The 17,665-nt window shown below is 41.7% G+C and overlaps 1 protein-coding gene across 3 annotated transcripts in view; it reads right to left on the bottom strand.

Moving 5' to 3' along the window:
- Window positions 1-3,711: 3,711 nt before the first annotated feature.
- LOC121856564 overlaps window positions 3,712-17,665 on the bottom strand; it is a 71,127-nt gene continuing 57,173 nt past the window's right edge. For all 3 annotated transcript variants that reach the window (XM_042352177.1, XM_042352176.1, XM_042352175.1), the window contains one exon: window positions 3,712-7,891. In XM_042352177.1, coding sequence (XP_042208111.1) covers window positions 7,115-7,891 — 777 coding nt within the window. In that variant the 3' untranslated portion in view covers window positions 3,712-7,114. The remainder of the gene's footprint in view (window positions 7,892-17,665) is intronic.

Genomic DNA, 17,665 nt, shown 5'->3' with positions numbered 1-17,665 from the left:
TAATATACCTTTCCAGAGTGAAGAATACAAACAACAAATGATACTTGTAGCCCATAGATGTTCCTCACTCATACCTTTGACTTTTAAGATTGGTAATGAATTCTGGTACTGCATTGCCTTTGTTTGTGTTCATGGATTGATTCAAGGTTGTTGTATTTTCTCGTGAGTGTTGGTGTTGTGGTGGTGGTGGTGGCAATGGTGATGACAGTTGTGGCTAGTGACTGTGGAGGATAGTACAGCACATTACAGTTTATTTCGGATTTCTGTAATGGTTGTCATTAGTATGTGTAGTTACTAGTGATGGTGGTGGTGAAGGGATGCCTTAACATCTGCGATAACAAAAATTATTCACTGGAATGTTATCAATACTTTAAAACAGTTAACATTTGATGTATGACTTTTGGTCAATAACACCAGAAAAAAAATTAACAAGGAGACACACTATGTGTTACCCTGAGGGGGAACAAGTGAGCTGGTGTGCTGCCATCATTAACACACATCATCAATAAGGCTTCTAAAACAAGATATTTTTTTTTCCATTACATATTCCAATTAAGTAACACTGCCCTTTTGTTTTCATAATTTATCTTCACTGAACAGCAATAGTGTTTGCAAATTTATGAAAAGCTGAATGTGGCTGAGTATGATGGCATTCACCAAATAAATTCCATGGCCCTCATATTCACACCTGTTCAGAATCCTACACATTTATGTTTTAAGACCTACAATAGTGGATAGTAACCAATGTTCTTTTTAACTAGATGTCATTAACCAATCATATATATATCAACATATTATAACAAGAACCAAAAATCTTTATGCCTACAAAACTCTCAATAAGTATTAAAGCCATTATCACCTATAAGACTTGTGTTGCAATGTTATCTTAAAAATGCAAATTAGAGATTCATGAAGTAAATGCTAGATTTTTTATGCTTGAATATATCAAGAAGTAATTCAGTGATTAAAGACCGTATGTAGTTTTGAGTGAATCTACACTGACTGACATGAAGGGAGTGACAGTGTGTGTGTGCATGCATGTGTATATGAGTGTGTAGCATTATTGATGAGTGGCCGAGTTTCACTTAATGAAATAAAGCCAACAGCATTATACTCAGTCAACTTTAAGGCCTAATTATAAATTTTCCCTTGAGGTTCTGAACTTTTGTTAACTTTGGAGTTTTGATAGACTCAGTGTGATGATAAATATGAGTTACATCTAAATTTCATCTGCAACCAATGTTTCAAAACAAAGATCTTACACAATTATATTAAAATATATTACAGGTACTGGTAATATCATACTTTAACTGTTGTTGTAACTTTTGACAGGGTTTGACAGGGTTATTAAGTACCAATGCTAAGTCAAAGTTTCTAGGACATAAAACTTCCAAAAAACTGTGTTGAATTATTATAAACTGCAATTAGAAGTATGCCCTCTTGTCACATCCACTTATGCCATTCTAAGTTCTCCTTACTGTTCTGTCAAGTATCAGTGTTCACATTATTCAAAGATGCAAGAGGCAAGAAGTCATTTTAATCAAGAAACAAGAGTAAATAAAGTACAATTTCATATCTATCACACCTACACACAAGGCCTTGGTTGATCTTAGTGTTCACCTGCCAGCATGCCTGGAAAGCCCATTATGATATATTCTACAATTTCTTTAGCAAACAAAAAATTAGTTCGGCCAAAATAGCAGAAAGGCAAAATGGCCAGTATTCTCCAAACAAGTTCAAGTACAGTGTTCCAATTATCAACAGTTAGGAAAAGAAGTGAAGTGTAGTGTAGAGGGGCCACTATGGCATTATTTAATAGCAGGTTGTGAAACTGATATGGTCTCACATGTCTGTAGCAACTGAAGCTCTTCAACATTTTCAAATGAATATCCTAACACTTTAAACTATTTGCAGTTAATGGAGGTGTTGCATGAAGCAATAAGGAAGAGGTAATTGTGTGGTTTCAGCATACTCTTATCATCTCTTGTGGAAGTGAAATTTAATACTCAAGTCAGCTAGTGTGACAAAATGGTGACAACTTTCAAATGACATTCTCTTCATTACCTACAGAGGCCATGACTTCAGAATCCTCATCACAAATGATATCGTCTAGACTTCACGCCTAACAGACTAGATGTGGTGTCTTCTTAAGCATAAATCACACCATGTGATATATATTCTAAGTTTTAAATTTCACACCAATTACATTCAAAACAACTCGAGTATATATATGCTGTGGCATTTGGGAATGTACACAAAAAATGCATACAAGAGATTTATCACTTCTCAAGACCATTCCAATTTTTTTGAAATGTCCTTGGCAACTATCAAGTAATTCCTCATTCAGTCATGTCACCTGCCTACAACCAGGGTACAGTAATGGTGTACAGGAGTGTCTTAATGCTATTATGTAGAATCTAAGAGCATCTGTGAGTGAGATTGCAGAGTTTAATAAGATTCAAGTGAAAGGCAAGAACTAAGACTTCGCTCGACCAAGTTATTACCTGTACAGTATCATGATAAACATGCTAATGAAATAATTACCATTATTAACATGATAATTAACTTATTAACATGATCATGAACTTATCACCATTATTAACATAACCATGAGCTCTCAACATAGATAGTCATGAGGCCAAAGCACTGAATAATAAGCGAATAACATATCATAATAGCACTGATGGTACCGGTAACAAATAAGGGCGAGTTATACCACTAAATAATGCTCAATGAAGTCAGCTGGTCAGGTATATTTCAGCTGGCCCTTGATTGCTACATTACTGATATTTGCACAAACAGAGCACAAACACTAATGTGCTTAGTATAAAAGAAAAAACTATGAGGGCAGGAAATAAGGTGACCAAAACTAAACATCGGCAACACAGAGTTTGAGCCTCCGTGGTAACCAGCAGCACTGTGTACTGAACGGTACAATAAAATATACAAGTATCTGATTGTAGAGATAGATATATATATATATATATACATATATATATATATATATATATATATATATATATATATATATATATATATATATATATATATATATATATATATATATATATATATATATATATATATATATATATATATATATTATATTAAAGTGGTAATTGGTAGAAACATGGCCAACAAATGAGAATCTAATATGAACTCTATAAATCATTCTGAATACTCCAAGTGTTCACTTTTGTAAACACTATATTAATGTATAAATTTAGAGAGAAATGATCATTCTGGGTGCAAGAGAAACTATTCATAAGGTTTATGCAGAGGACACACCTTATGTGATGAATGACAACATACTGCCAACACTTGCTTTTGAGGTCAGCTATATATTTAAATCTATTCAATATGTCTAAACAGTAGCGTTTACTTTTTCAGTACTTATACAGAATGTGCGTCATCAACGCCAAAGAAAACACACAACTCAGATGGCAGGATATTACTTGGAATGCACAAACCAGGTTCAATGGATCTCATGGATACAAACCTCACAGCTCACTATTACTTCTTTGTGGTATCTCCCTTAACAAGCAAATAAAATATATATATATATATATATATATATATATATATATATATATATATATATATATATATATATATATATATATATATATATATATATATATATATATATATATATATATATATATACACACACTTCTTTTCTATAATCAGTTCCTTAACTTTTTTTTTTAATTCCTGGTACTGTATCTACCTACAGTATGCCTTGATGGGTGACACATTTGGCAACTCTGACTTAATTACTCTTCATTTCACTTCAGCCACACTTAGTTGAAAGAGGGCTTATAGGAGCGACAATAAAACCCTCTTTATTATCTATACTATTAGAAAGACAAGCCAATAGTTGAACTGCCTGTACTAGTAGAAAAGTTATCGAGAACAAATCAATGTGGTAAATAATTTAAATATCCTTATTCAACAATCGTTCCTTCTAGGACCCTAACATGTTATTACTGTATCTATTTACATTCTTACTAGTGACCTCAACCAGTAAGAAAATTTTAAGATTAAGGTCAATACATTAAGCACCTCAATATTAGCAAGTACTTGTATCTTGAGTAGCTGTTAGTTGTGTGAGCCATGTTTGTTATGTGTGTGATTCTCGATGTTCTGTGTGGCTGTATCATATTTTCAGTGCTCTGTATAATTGGCAGTGGAGAACAAGTGGAGAACAGTGACCCTGGCTATGTGCAGTGTGATATGATCAGTGAGTGTGAAGATAATAAAATGTACTTTTGACAAAAATGAAGTGAACTGTCTACAGATATGACCAAGCTGAATGGACGTGAACAAGGCATTGCTACACATTATATATTAACATTACAATTTTTAACCTTACAATATGTTTTTTCATCATCATCTTACCTCTGTTTGTATTTTTACTTTTCAACAATACATAATACTTTGAAACTTCCCTCAGATTAAGAACTCTTAAAAGAAAATCTATAAGCCACAGTAGCAATCCCTTTATTTTGAGTTAAAACTGTTTCCTTTCATAGGTTTACTTGATATTGATTAAATTATAAGATTAGATAATGATCATTGGCCTTATAAAATGGTTCTCTATGGTTGGGTGGTTTAACAGGTCTTCTTTCCTATTACTGTACATTAACTGATGGTGTCCCCCCAAAAAAAATCACCACGTAATAAATTTTGTCTTAACATGCAACACATCATTGTAGGCTTTTCTTTTACATTCATACTATGTAAATACAGAAATATGGAAGTAAAAGAAGAAGAAAAAATCTGAGAGTTTTTATCATTCATCATTATCATGTTGTACGAGTTTCAGAATCTTAGGAAATGTTTGGTGACTGAAGGGGCCTGAAAAGGTCTGGTATCCTGGTGCAGTATCTCTGGGCACCACGAGGGCTACCAAATTAACATATGGGAATACAGGAAAATAGGATTTTAGAAAAAGATAAGTAGGAGAAGATAATGGAGGAAGAAGGAGAAGATAATGGAGGAAGAGGAAAGGATAATGGAGCAAGAGAGGAAAAAGAGGGAAAAAAGAGGAGAGGAAAAAGAGAGAAAGCTAAGACAAGTGCCATTTGATATAACTTTTGTATATTTTTTTGGTAGGAAAATTTCGGAGTCAATAAAAAAATTTTGTCACCAGGAAGCGAGACTTTTTTCAGGCCCCAGTGACTGATATAACCAATGAATGGCAGATTGAAGAAGTAGTGACAGTGTATTTTGGGGGCCACACCGCTGACCCGAGGAACCTGTTGATTAGGTTACAATGGACCAGTACAGGTGGCACTGTACCAAGTACAAGTGGCACTGTACCATGTACAAGTGGCACTGTACCTGATACAAATGGCACTGTACCTGATACAGGTGGCACTGTACCAAGTACAAGTGGCACTATCAGTCACAAGTAGCACTATACATGGTACAAGTGGAACTGTACCTGGTATAAGTGGCACTGCACCTGGTACAAATGGCACTGTACCAAGGACTAGTGGCAGTGTACCAGGCACAGGTGGCACTACCAGGCACAAGTAACACTGTACCAGGAACAAGTGGCATAGTATCAGGCACACATAGCACTGTACTAGGCACAAGTGGCACTGTTTACTGAGCAGGTGCCAATATACCACATACAAATACCACTGTATGATGAAGGAGTGCCACACAACCATGAACAAGAACCATTGTATAATGTACAAGTACCACTGTACAAACATAGTGACTTTGTACCAGACAAACAGAACTGTACTTTGCACAATTGGCACTGTAAAAAACACAAGTGGCATTACACTATGCACTGTTTAATATCCAAATTTGTGAGAAGAGCCAAAAGAGAAGAGTGGAGGATATACCCATGAGCGGTGTGGCTGGGCTCACTGTACTGACTCATCTCTCTCACACAAGTTGACCTTCAACCATCACAGTGTTCACACACACTGTCATTTATTGTGACATCATCATGCACCTCTTGATCTGTTACACTCTTGCAATGACTGCTTAGCAGCTGGGGTGGAAGGAATATTACCTGCCGACAGGCAGAACAATGAATTACAGGCAAGTCTTACAAAACCTATATATATACCTGGCAGTGGAATAACAGTGAGAGTTGCCCACTACTCGTCACAGGGGTCAAACAAGCCTGGAGGTGTGCACGTGTGTGTCACCGAATGGAATATATATATATGTGCATGTGCCAGTGTCAGGTGGGGTGCTGGCAAGGAGTGTCACTTGGCTGACCACCACCTCTGACACTACACACTACATCATATGAGTGAAGAACTGTGCCACTAACAATACACCTGCTACTGTCACCATCCTCCCACACCTCCACGGCCTGTCTCACCCCATCCAGTCCCAGGGAACTTAACCTTAAACCATAACATTATTTCACATCAATACAATAAAAGCAATTTTATTTTTGCAATTAAAACTAGTAATAATAATAATCTAGGTTTTTGCAGTGTTCCCTGAGTCTCTGGTCTGCCTGCCTCACCATTTACAGGTTGCCCAGCCACACTTCCACAGCCATCGCCACGCACCACACTCCATCACCTGTTCAGTGAGATATAGAGAGAAGGCCTATCACATATGGGACTTGGCCCTGGAAATGCTGCAGCACTCTTACAATACACTGTGTGAGCCATAACTGGTGACTGTAAGCAGTGCATGGCAGTGTGTGGCAGAGCTGCACTGCTGCCAGACACCATAGCACTGGTCCTTGGGACCCCAGGCACTGGTGATTCCTTCATCCACCACTACAACAGCTGGTCCCAACTGCTCTGGTTCATGCGTGCACCGGTCCCACCACGGGTGAGCCCGTTAGCACGTCTCCCTGCCCTAACTACATGCATTGTGCACAAAGCAGGACTGCACCTGGCTGCCCTCACACACCCAAGTGCACATGCATGCTGGCAGTTGGTCATGCACAGGAGTGAGCCTGAACACTAGCTCACCACCACTGAGCACCAAGACACCTGCTGGCTTCAGCGCTGTATCACGCGTCACACTATCACATCCCAAGGGATATAACAACTTTCATTACAACAAGTACATCTTAAGTGATATTATAAAGTATGTTTGAAAGACTAAGTAAAAGACTTGGTGGTCATATTTCCCCACTCTTTGTCCTTTGTTCTGAGGGTCTACTAGCACTTGTATATAAGCTGGAATTTTCTATCACGTCGTCACTATATAAGGGCGGAAGGTCATGGTCTGCAGTTGGACTACAGGGAGACTGTGAGGACTGTCCATAAGTATGTGGAAGGCCCCCTTGCACTCCTAAGCTACCCATATGAGCTCCTTGGGAGCCACCTGGACCTCCAAGATGACTGGAACTGGGACTGTGAGATGAGGGTCCACACGGCACTGACACCATGGTAATGTCTGCCAGGGTGTTGGTTGGGCAGTAGGGCAAGGTGATACTGGAATCGTGTGAAGGAGACGGGGAGCTGGTCCCCAACCCTCCCTGCTGCAGACCTCCCCGCCGACCTCCCTCTTGTTGGGAGGCGTGAGGCGCCCGCTCGTATTTGGCTGAAGTGAATGGAGCCAAACAATTGGCCACCAGCGGGGATTTCTGAAAGCCTCCCGTTTTCCGCCCCCTTCTAGGAGACCCCCGGCCGTCGTCCCCACATCCCCACCCTGGCAGCGATGATGAAGATGATGATGATGACGATGATGCGGACACTGCCGGGTGGTGTGGGGATCGGGCGTCGAGGGGAGCTGAGTGTCGATGGTGGTGGTGTGCTCCCATATGTGCCACCCCACACTCAGTCTGCGTAGGAAATACTGAAACAGAGCACGACCGATGAGGGCCGTCGCATTCTAAATCAAAGAGGGTTTTGTTGGCTGGTGGCTTGATGTACTCCCTCATTATCTCTGCCTCCTGAAAAACAATATAATACGTAAGTAGAGTGAGATTCATCATCATGTATTATGCCACTAATTCAGTAATGTTACTTTCATCATAATTATTACATATCATTCCTAGCTGACACAAAATGCCTCTCTTCCAGTTAAGGTGACCAGATTTCCTGGAGCTAAGAGTGGAACATCTCTTGAATAAGAATAAGAATAATAATAAGAATAATAATAATATAAATATTTAGCTAACAACATAAGTGGTACATATCTTGGGTAATATTATGAGATGTACTGTACTACATAACTTACAACTTAGGTCTTAGGATGGCACAAAAATCTCGTGCTTTTGTTTTAACTCTTGTAGTTTTCACTAGATGAGATCTTGTTTAGTATCTGGAGTGGATTACAGTTTTGTAGAACTCCAGACAAGGTTGACTGATATTTATTTTAGTTACCATTAAGGCTTTGAGGATTTTTTTTTCATATCTTATTCATTTGAGAGAAAGCGCGTTCAGTAAAAGAATTAGTTCCAGGAAGACAGAGTATGAACTGAAACCAATTCTAACATGTATTGATGGCTGATATGGCTGAATTGTCCTACCCAGTTGGTAATCTGGATTCATTCCACTCTTATGCGTCCACATCATTAATGTAAGGTAGTTTGCAATACACTTAAACTTATCAAATAGCTCAGTATCAAAAAATTGTATTTCAGCCACAAAATCCAATGATTTTTTCAACATGTGACGACTTAGGAACTTGCTTTAATGAGGCCCACTGCATATTCTCAAGGTTTTGCAAGTAACCCGACCATTGATCCAACTACAGTACTGTACTGAGAACACGTGTCATAATGCTCTATTGTACTACTATTTTCTTTACAGCCGACGAATCATTCAATCCATCTTGTTCAAGTTTGTTCACTAGTTCCCTGACAGAGAGTGGCAAAAGCACACTTGCTTACTGTGACTGCAGATTTTCCTTTAATCATAAACTGCTCTCAATACTTCCACAGCTGAAATTTTTTCACCTTCATTCTTTGAAATAATTTGGTGAATGGTGGCTGCTTGACAATACAGAAAGTCAAGCCAAATTTCTGCACATGGGTTTTCAGAAAGTATGATCTTAGACCAGGAAACAACTTAAGTATTCTTTCAACTGCAGGCACTAATGCCAACTACCTTGTTTTACTGTACCCCAGTAGCTGCTTACATTCGATGTCCACAAAAATCACAAAACTCATTCAGTTCTTCTACTTGAGCAGTATGCTGTACTGTAGATGTAGAAATAAGAATATATTTTGACACCCACTGTTTCCACATCGATTGACAAACAGTCCGAGGCAGACTGAACAGTATTGTGGGCACCATGTACAATGCTAAAGTCACTCACACTGTACAGTACATCACTTTCAGTAGTTTTTGTAATAAGAGAGTACAGTATTTAGACTAAAGGTGTGCATTAAATGTACACTTTCTTTTAGACATTTTTGCGATCACTTCCTTCTCTTGTACACACACCACTGCCATCCACAGTAAGCCATTTCCTGCTATTACTGCATGGTGGTTGGAGTCAAGAATCAACACTAGCTCATCTACAAGTATCATCTAACATGACCCAAATATTTTGTGCCTCATTCCTACCATTTCACACAATGTAGCAACACCCATCACCAGCATATCCATCCCCAGAAATCAATTGACATTAAAGTTGCCTGTCATCTGTGCACCTCACTGCTTCCTCACAAATTATCATCCAGTTTATAACTTAACATATCTTTAAAAATTAATGAATGTGCTCTACTTGACCTATTGCTTCCTCTTGTGAAGCTAAAATAGAGTGACAATCTCAATTCAGTCTGTCCACAGAAAGCTTCACTCAACACAAAAATCTTTGAATAAGATTTATAATGATAAATGTTAATCATCGAATGTTAACTGATGACATTGATTACCTCTAACTTGTGGGATATGAAGCCGCACATGTTTTTACTTCAGTCTTATCTATCAGAATGTCTCCAAAGCACTGCACTTAAGAGCATTAATCACATTAGGTCAACAATCATTCTGCGACCCCAAGATGTCTTAGGAACAATGAGAAGCCTTGTGTCATCACCTCTGAATACAGTATTTGAGAGACAAAGTTCCATAGGATCTGTAACTCTATGTGGTGTCATTCCTCATCTTCCACTTAAGATCTTTCTTAATCACTAGAGAAGCTCAGGAATCATTGTTTCAAATTTTCTAGAAGTGTGAGAGTTTACCTCCATTATGGGAACCTGATTTAATTACTTTAAGTCACTTACTCATTGATAATACTACTTTTGTAATGTTTGTTTTTCTTATCTTCCACAGAGTGTATAGACATGTATTGTGATCAAGGATATTAAATACATTTTAAAATGACAAGTGTCTATTCCTCTGATCTAAAAACATTGATGGCACAGTGAGTAGGAAAATATCTATGCTGAGAAGGATACATTTAGTCCAATACACACAAAAGAGAGTCAAAATGCAGCTGCCTTGCACCATGCAGGGCTGCCCACACGAGACCCCAGAGTTGTCTGAGACGGGGGCCATCCAGGTGCTTGAGATGCACCAGGCACTTGAGATGCACCAGGCAAATGTACACCCACCAGAGACGACCGCCACTGTGCCAGTTGCAACCATGACAGGAGGACCCAAACCTCAGAAGGTCACGCAATCCGAGCGCACTGCTGGCCTGACTGAGGAGGACTGGGTCTATTTTGTGGACCGCTGGGCCACCTACAAGACCGCCACTGGCCTGACTGGGGACATGGTTGCAGTGTAGCTCCTAGAGTGCTGTGAGGAAGCTCTTTGCAGAGACCTCCATTGAAACCTGTGGGGGAGGGCTCTGCACCAAAGATGAGACCCACTTCCTTTGTGAAATAAGAAACTGACAGTGAGAGAAAATAACAGGATGGTGGACAGGGTGCAACTGGGCCATCTGGTACAGAATGATGGCGAGCAGGTGCGACATTCTGCTGCAAATGACAAGGGGCAGGCATCTGTCTGTAGCTATAGAGTGAAGTATACCAAGATAGGGTGCGACACCTACATTAGCTACGCAGACGAAGTCATCCGAGATCAAATCACAAAAGGCCTGCTCAATGTGGATATCCAGAAGGACCTACTTAGTCACCCAGAAAACAAAACCATGGACCTCGATGCTATTTTGACGTTTGTTAAAGCCAAGGAGTTAGGCCTGAGATCACAGGGTCCCCTGTCTGACCACACGGCGGGACTCCACCCCAAGCTATTGGAATTCCACAACAGAAGCAATTTGGGGTGGCAGACGTCAGCCCAACCTTGAAATGTGCCTACTGTGGAAAGACGGGACATGGGGTTAGGGCCAAGATGCCTGTTGTGTGTCAAGTTTGGCCATTTCCAGTCAGTTTGCCAGATGGGCCAGCTCAAGCCAGATGGGACAATGGTGAACAACTACGGCAATGATGGCCTTTCACCATGAAGCAGTCCAGCAGCAGGCGCCTCGTAGTCGACCATCAACTATGGCACGAAGCCATGGGCTGGGCCTGTCGGCAGGCACCGCAACAACCTAACTAAGAGTTGGGCCTACGGCTCAGGAGTAGCCGCTTGAAACTGGCCAGTGATGTTAGATCCTACCCAAACACAGGAACCCAGACCACCATTGCTGGTCCATTCCTCCTGTCACTCCTGGGGTTACAACTGAGCGATCTGCTGCCGGTCAGCCAGACCATCTGCACGGTGGCGAACAGCCAAATGAATCTGATGGGTGGGGTCTTCATTAATATTACAGGACATGTCAAAGGTGGCCACGTTAGATCCACCAAGCAATTGTGCTACATTGCCAAGGACTGCTCAGGCTTATTCCTCCATCCACAGGCTTGTTCAGGTCTTGGCATTTCGGAGAACTTTCAGGCAATTGGAGAGTTTCCACAGAAGCCCAGGGGAAACGGGACAGCGGCAGCTGGCATAAAAACGACGGACAGCACCGGCGATAGCCAGACTACCAAGGAGGTACAATGCGAGTGCCCAAGGAGAGTACAACCACGTCCAGTACTGAGTACACTTCCATTCGAGCCAGTCCTTGAAAACCTCAACAAGCTCCAGCAAGGGATAATGGATACGTACGTATGCCTCTAGTGCATTCAATGTATGTGAGCACCAACAACTACAATGATGCATGGAGAGCCATTGTAGATCTTCCTCAGGCCGGACACAAGGCCAATAGTGGTATACACACACCGATACCAGTCCCGTTGCACTGGCAGGAGGAGGTCAAACGAGGCCTGAATCGGGACGTAAGGATCCAAGTCCTGGAGGAAGTGTCACCAGGGACCCCAACCAAATGGTGCCACCAGATGGTAATTGTGGCAAAAAAGGATGGGTCACCGCGAAGGATGGTCAATTTACAAGCTCTCAACCAGGAGTCAGTGAGACAAACTCACCACACACCACCATCCTTCCACCAGGAGATCTCTGTGCCAACTAACACCAAGAAGATTGATCTGGATGCATGGAATGGATACCACAGTGTGAGGCTACACGAGAACATTTGAGACTACTGTACACTACATAAATCACACCCTGGGATCGTTACCGGTACATGATCACCCGACAGGGCTACCTAACAGCAGGAAATGGATACACTCATAGATTCGAGTTCATCACAAGTGACGTACCATACAAGGTAAAGTGCAATGATGACTCTCTCCTATGGACCAACTCCATCAAGCAGTGTTTTTTTTTCCAGACCTGCCACTTCCTCACTCTCTGCAGCACAAATGACATTGTATTTAACCCAGAGAAATTTATATTTGCACGAGGTACTGTGGAATTTGCAAGGTTCGAGGTCACCCCAGAGTCGGTCAGACCATGCCTGCAATTACTGGAGAGCATCAAGAGTTTTCCTACACCCCAGCACATAACTGGAATACGCTCATGGTTTGGCCTAGTACAACAAGTGAGTTATGCCTATGCAGTGCGACCGGCAATGGAGATATTCAGGGAACTTTTGAAACCAAGTGTAAAATTTTATCGGGATGAACAGCGAGACAAACTGTTTCAGGATTCCAGAAGCATGATTGTTCAGGCACTGGAGGGAGGAGTGAAAACGTTCCAGACGGGACGCCCTATCTGTTTGGCTACAGATTTCTCCAAAACGGGTATCGGGTTCTGTTTGACACAAAAACATTACAGTTGCGAATCGGAGTTGCCGTACTGCTGCCTGGATGGCTGGCAGCTGGTCCTGACAGGCAGTAGGTTCACCTCTTCAGCAGAGTCGCACTATGCCCCAGGTAGAGGGTGAGGCAGTGGCAGACACCCTAGAGAAGGCTCATTACTCTATATAGGACTACGATGACTTAGTCATTGCCACTGACCACAAACCACTGGTCAAGATCCTAGGTGACCAGAAACTAGAGGACATCCCAAACCCAAGACTGTTAAAATTGTGTTAAAATTGAAGGAAAAACCTTGAACTACAGGTTCAGGATAGTACACGTCCCCTGCTGGAAGCATGAGGGACCAGACGCTATGTCAAGGATGCCATCAATGGGCATGATAGCTGGCCTCCACTGAACAGTTACCGAGGAGGAACAAGCCCGATCCTTGACATTAGAGCAGCACGTGGGAGCCCTAGTAGCTGCTGCAGTGGACGTCCTACAAATGGTATCGTTAGACAGAATCAGGGATGTGGTGGCCAAAGACATGACCGTGCAAGCCCTGATGAAAAGAATCATTGATGGATTCCACAAGCTCAGAGAATTTTTCCAGTTCAGGACTGGATTGTGCATACATGATGGGCTGCCCCTCTACGTGGGCCGAGTTATGGTACCATGGACCCTTAGTAGTGAGGTGTTGGAAGTGCTCCACTCCGCCCACCAAGGCACGGATGGTATGAACGCGAGGGCACTGGCCAGTGTCTGGTGGCCAGGCATTACAGGGGATATCAGGCAGAAGCGGGCCAAGTGTATTACGTATATGCAACCAGGTGGCCCCCTCCCAGCCTGCCGCACCACTGACAGACACACATCCGCCGGTCTACCCATTCCAGCAAATGTGTGCTGATTATCTCTCCTTGAATGGGTCAAGCTACCTGGTAAAGTGTATAGGTACACCAACTGGCTCTCTATTTTCCACTGTGGCAAGGGTGAGACCAATGCAAAAGTGCTTGTCAAGCACCTGCACACCATGTTCCACACGTTCTGGATGCCTGAGGAGCTATCATCTGATGGAGGACCACAGTTCGAGGCATACAAGACCAAGTGCTTTCTCAGTACCTACGGTGTTTGTCAGAGAATGTCTTCCGTCGGTTTCCCACATTCCAACTTGCGTATAGAGCTGGCAGTGAAGTCTGGTAAGAGGCTCATCAGAGATAATGCTGTCAAGGAGGGTTGGTTGAACAATGATAAATTTTGTTGGGTGTTGTTACAGTACAAGAATACCCGTGACCAAGATATTGGGCATCACCAGTCCAGATCATCTTCAGTAAGCAGATTAAAGACTTTATCCCGGGACACGTGACAAGTTCGATCCTCGGAAAGAATGGAGAACGACTGCAACTGAGTGGGAGTGGGCTTTGTGAAGGCGCCACGTCACAGCAGTTGAAAGATGGCCGGAAAATACCAAGATCCCACTGCGCCTACCTATCTGAGACTGATCCAGGTGCAGAACCAGGAGGGCAATCGCCCCAATAGGTGGGACAGAACCAGTCAAATAGTTGAGGTACTGGAGTATGACCAATACAGAGTCAAAATGCATGATTCTGGGAGAACCATGCTAAAACAGGAAATTCCTCAGGAAGATTGAGCAGTATGTTATGGACCAGCACATCCCCGATTAGCTTCCAGGCCCCTTGCCTTCGGAGAGATAGGTGCCACCTGGGTCTCCACCAACCCCGGTTCGGCCATCACTACCTACCATGCCTGTGACAACACTTCTGCAACAGCTGGACCCTTGAGACAGTGACTACAAGTCACCGCCTCTGATTTGGAAAGCCCATAATCAAGCTCACAGATAACCGAGCCTCAGCGGACAATGGCCGTGCAGTGGGAGCAATGAGGACGCAAGAGGCCATAGGAACCAGGTGTCCATGGGAGGTCTGTTAGGATAAGGAAGCTGCCGAGGAAGCTCAGCCCTTGCATGTGCAAGAAGATTTACCAGTTTAAGAAAGCTTCCTGCATCTTTTACAAAGTCAATACAGCCCAGCCGGCCATTATCACCAGCATGGTAGGGGTTTTGAAGATGTCCTCTTCTGACATTGCCAAACAACATACCTGGAAACAAGTACCTGCTGTCTCCCCTTGATCACTGGTAAGTGGGCTTCTTTGGGGGAGGACATCACTGATACTACTTGTGTTATGTTTGCTTTTCTTATCTTCCACAGAGTGTATGGACATGTATTGTGATCAAGAATATTAAATACATTTCAAAATGACAAGTGTCTATTCCTCTGACCCATAAACATTGACTTACTCTCTCATGTGACAACACCTACCAGCTCTCCTCTCAACACACACATAAGCAGAAGTGGTTAAATTCAGTCTACTTCTTCTGAAGTTCACGAGCCAGTACATGCTTCCCAGTACAAGTACAGTACTGTGTACAGTACTTGTCAAGAAAGTGTAACAGAGAACTGACAGACTGCCCAACTGACTAGTAAGCTGACAATGGATGAAGAGAATAAAGTATTTATCTGAACTGCTACAAGCAGGTAAAGACTGTAGACTTACAAGACAAAACTGTTTTGTCTTACCAGTCAAGGGAAAACCCAGTGTAATCCCAAGACTTTAGGCGACTCAAACAACTGGGTACTGTAATCTGCAATGAAGCACTCAATTAGAGATTTTGACAAATTTATTCTAAAACATATCTCATAAGTTTAGTACTGTATTTAAGTTTGTTTATGAACTTTAAAGTATATTATAACTATTGTATTTATAAGAATCTAAATCATATTGATGACTATAATAATACTGTAAGAGCAATGTTGTAAACTTACTGAAACACCTAGAGTATATCATTAAATTACAGTACATACTGTATAAGGTTTATAAGTCAACCAACTCATTGTCCTAAAAAGTTTTTATTTCTGAACATAGGAGAAGGCCATATCTCCCCGCCGAAGGGGCAAACAGGTCTCGAATGCCTTAATAATACAGTACCACTGTTTGGGACTGCCTCAGATTTATGGAAGTGGGAGGTTATATAGTCCACCTCTTGTATCCACAGACTTATCCCAACCTATTTAAGCTAACTCTCAGTCCTTCTGAAGGATTAACTTTAGATTCATCAATTAAAATCAAATGTAAACATAATAAACCCCACACACACTCACTCACTCTGTTGGCTCTTAGACCTGATGTCAATCTATGGGTGCTAGAATTAAGCCTGTCTTATCATCTCTACTTTGTGCTACTTTCATCCACTTCTGGTTCCTCCAGTCTTGTTTCTCCTACATTACCCATAACCCTAAACCCCATAGAAATTGAAACATGGAATGAAACATAAGTTACAAGCCTGTTAAAATCCGAAGGGGGTTGTTCAACAAGTCTCAATTTTTCAGCACCCTAAGGTCTCTCCTGTGCTTAAAAGTCCACTAACATCATAAGCAATCTTCCTCAGGCAAGTCCAAGCTTTCACAATTAAAAGAAGTAGCTAAGTGGGCTGAGGTGTAGTGCTTGTGAGGTTTTAACTCACAAGGGCTGATGTTAGATCCAGCCACTTGTAGCACACTAATCTGAACTCAGGAAGGTCAGAATTTTTTTTTAACAAACTACTGTATACAAAGTATAATAGTTTAGGGTAAAATTTTAGTTTTGGTCATCCCTGTATTTAGATATCCAAACTAATCTAACCTAACCTAATGTAACCTAACTTAACCTAACCTAATAAGGTCGTGCAGATATCTAGATGGTTCATCCCTCGTAAAATTCTTCAAGAGTGAGATGCTCCCCATCTGGAGTACTGTCACCCCGTCAGGTCCCCGAGATATGCTAGAAACTGTCAGTTGATTGAAAATGTCCAAAGGAAAGCCACCAGACTGGTGCCTGCTCTATGGCACCCCTGCTACTGAGAAAGATTAGAATGACTGCAACTGCCTAGCTTATACCACAGACAGGCAAGAGGTGACTTAAGTGAAGTGTATAAACATCTCAGAGGACATTACTCAGTCGAATGTACATACCTGGAGCTGGCGGATGCCCACCCCACAAGGGGTCACAGCTCAAAATTGAAGAAGCCACAAGACCAGAAAACAGTGATGGCAAACTTTTTCGGAGTGAGAATTGTGAACTCTTGGAACAAACTGAAAGAGAGTGTTGTGACGGCACCGAGTGTAAGCTCTTTTAAGACCAGACTTCACCACCACTAGAGCAGGTTCCAATACATTCAGGATCCAGTTCATACCCAGTACTTGCCAACAGTGCATAACAGAGGCGTGACCAACTGCCCAAGCGGCTAACAAGCCGATCAGTGGCAAAGAGGATAAAGGTAAAAAGCTAAGATGTGAAATGGTATGTCGAAAAAATGTACCTGCTAAGAAACTTCCACCAACAGAAGACAGCTTTAACCTACATATCCTGCAGTGTATCAATCAATTAATAAAATGGCAAGAAGCTGTCATATCAATACACGAAGTCATTGATCCGACATCCTATTGATAAGAGATGACACACGATGTTCCATCTTGTCTGTGGTACCTAAGATCATGAGCCAGCTTCTGGCTGCACCAGAATTGTTGAATAACCTTTTATGTAACTGCTCTCCTAAATCGTGTGCTCTGCGGTATTGGT

This window comes from Homarus americanus, unplaced genomic scaffold (assembly GCF_018991925.1).
Source record: "Homarus americanus isolate GMGI-L3 unplaced genomic scaffold, GMGI_Hamer_2.0 scaffold17532, whole genome shotgun sequence".
Classification (NCBI taxonomy): domain Eukaryota; kingdom Metazoa; phylum Arthropoda; class Malacostraca; order Decapoda; family Nephropidae; genus Homarus; species Homarus americanus.
This window is presented reverse-complemented; position numbering and strand designations above follow the sequence as displayed.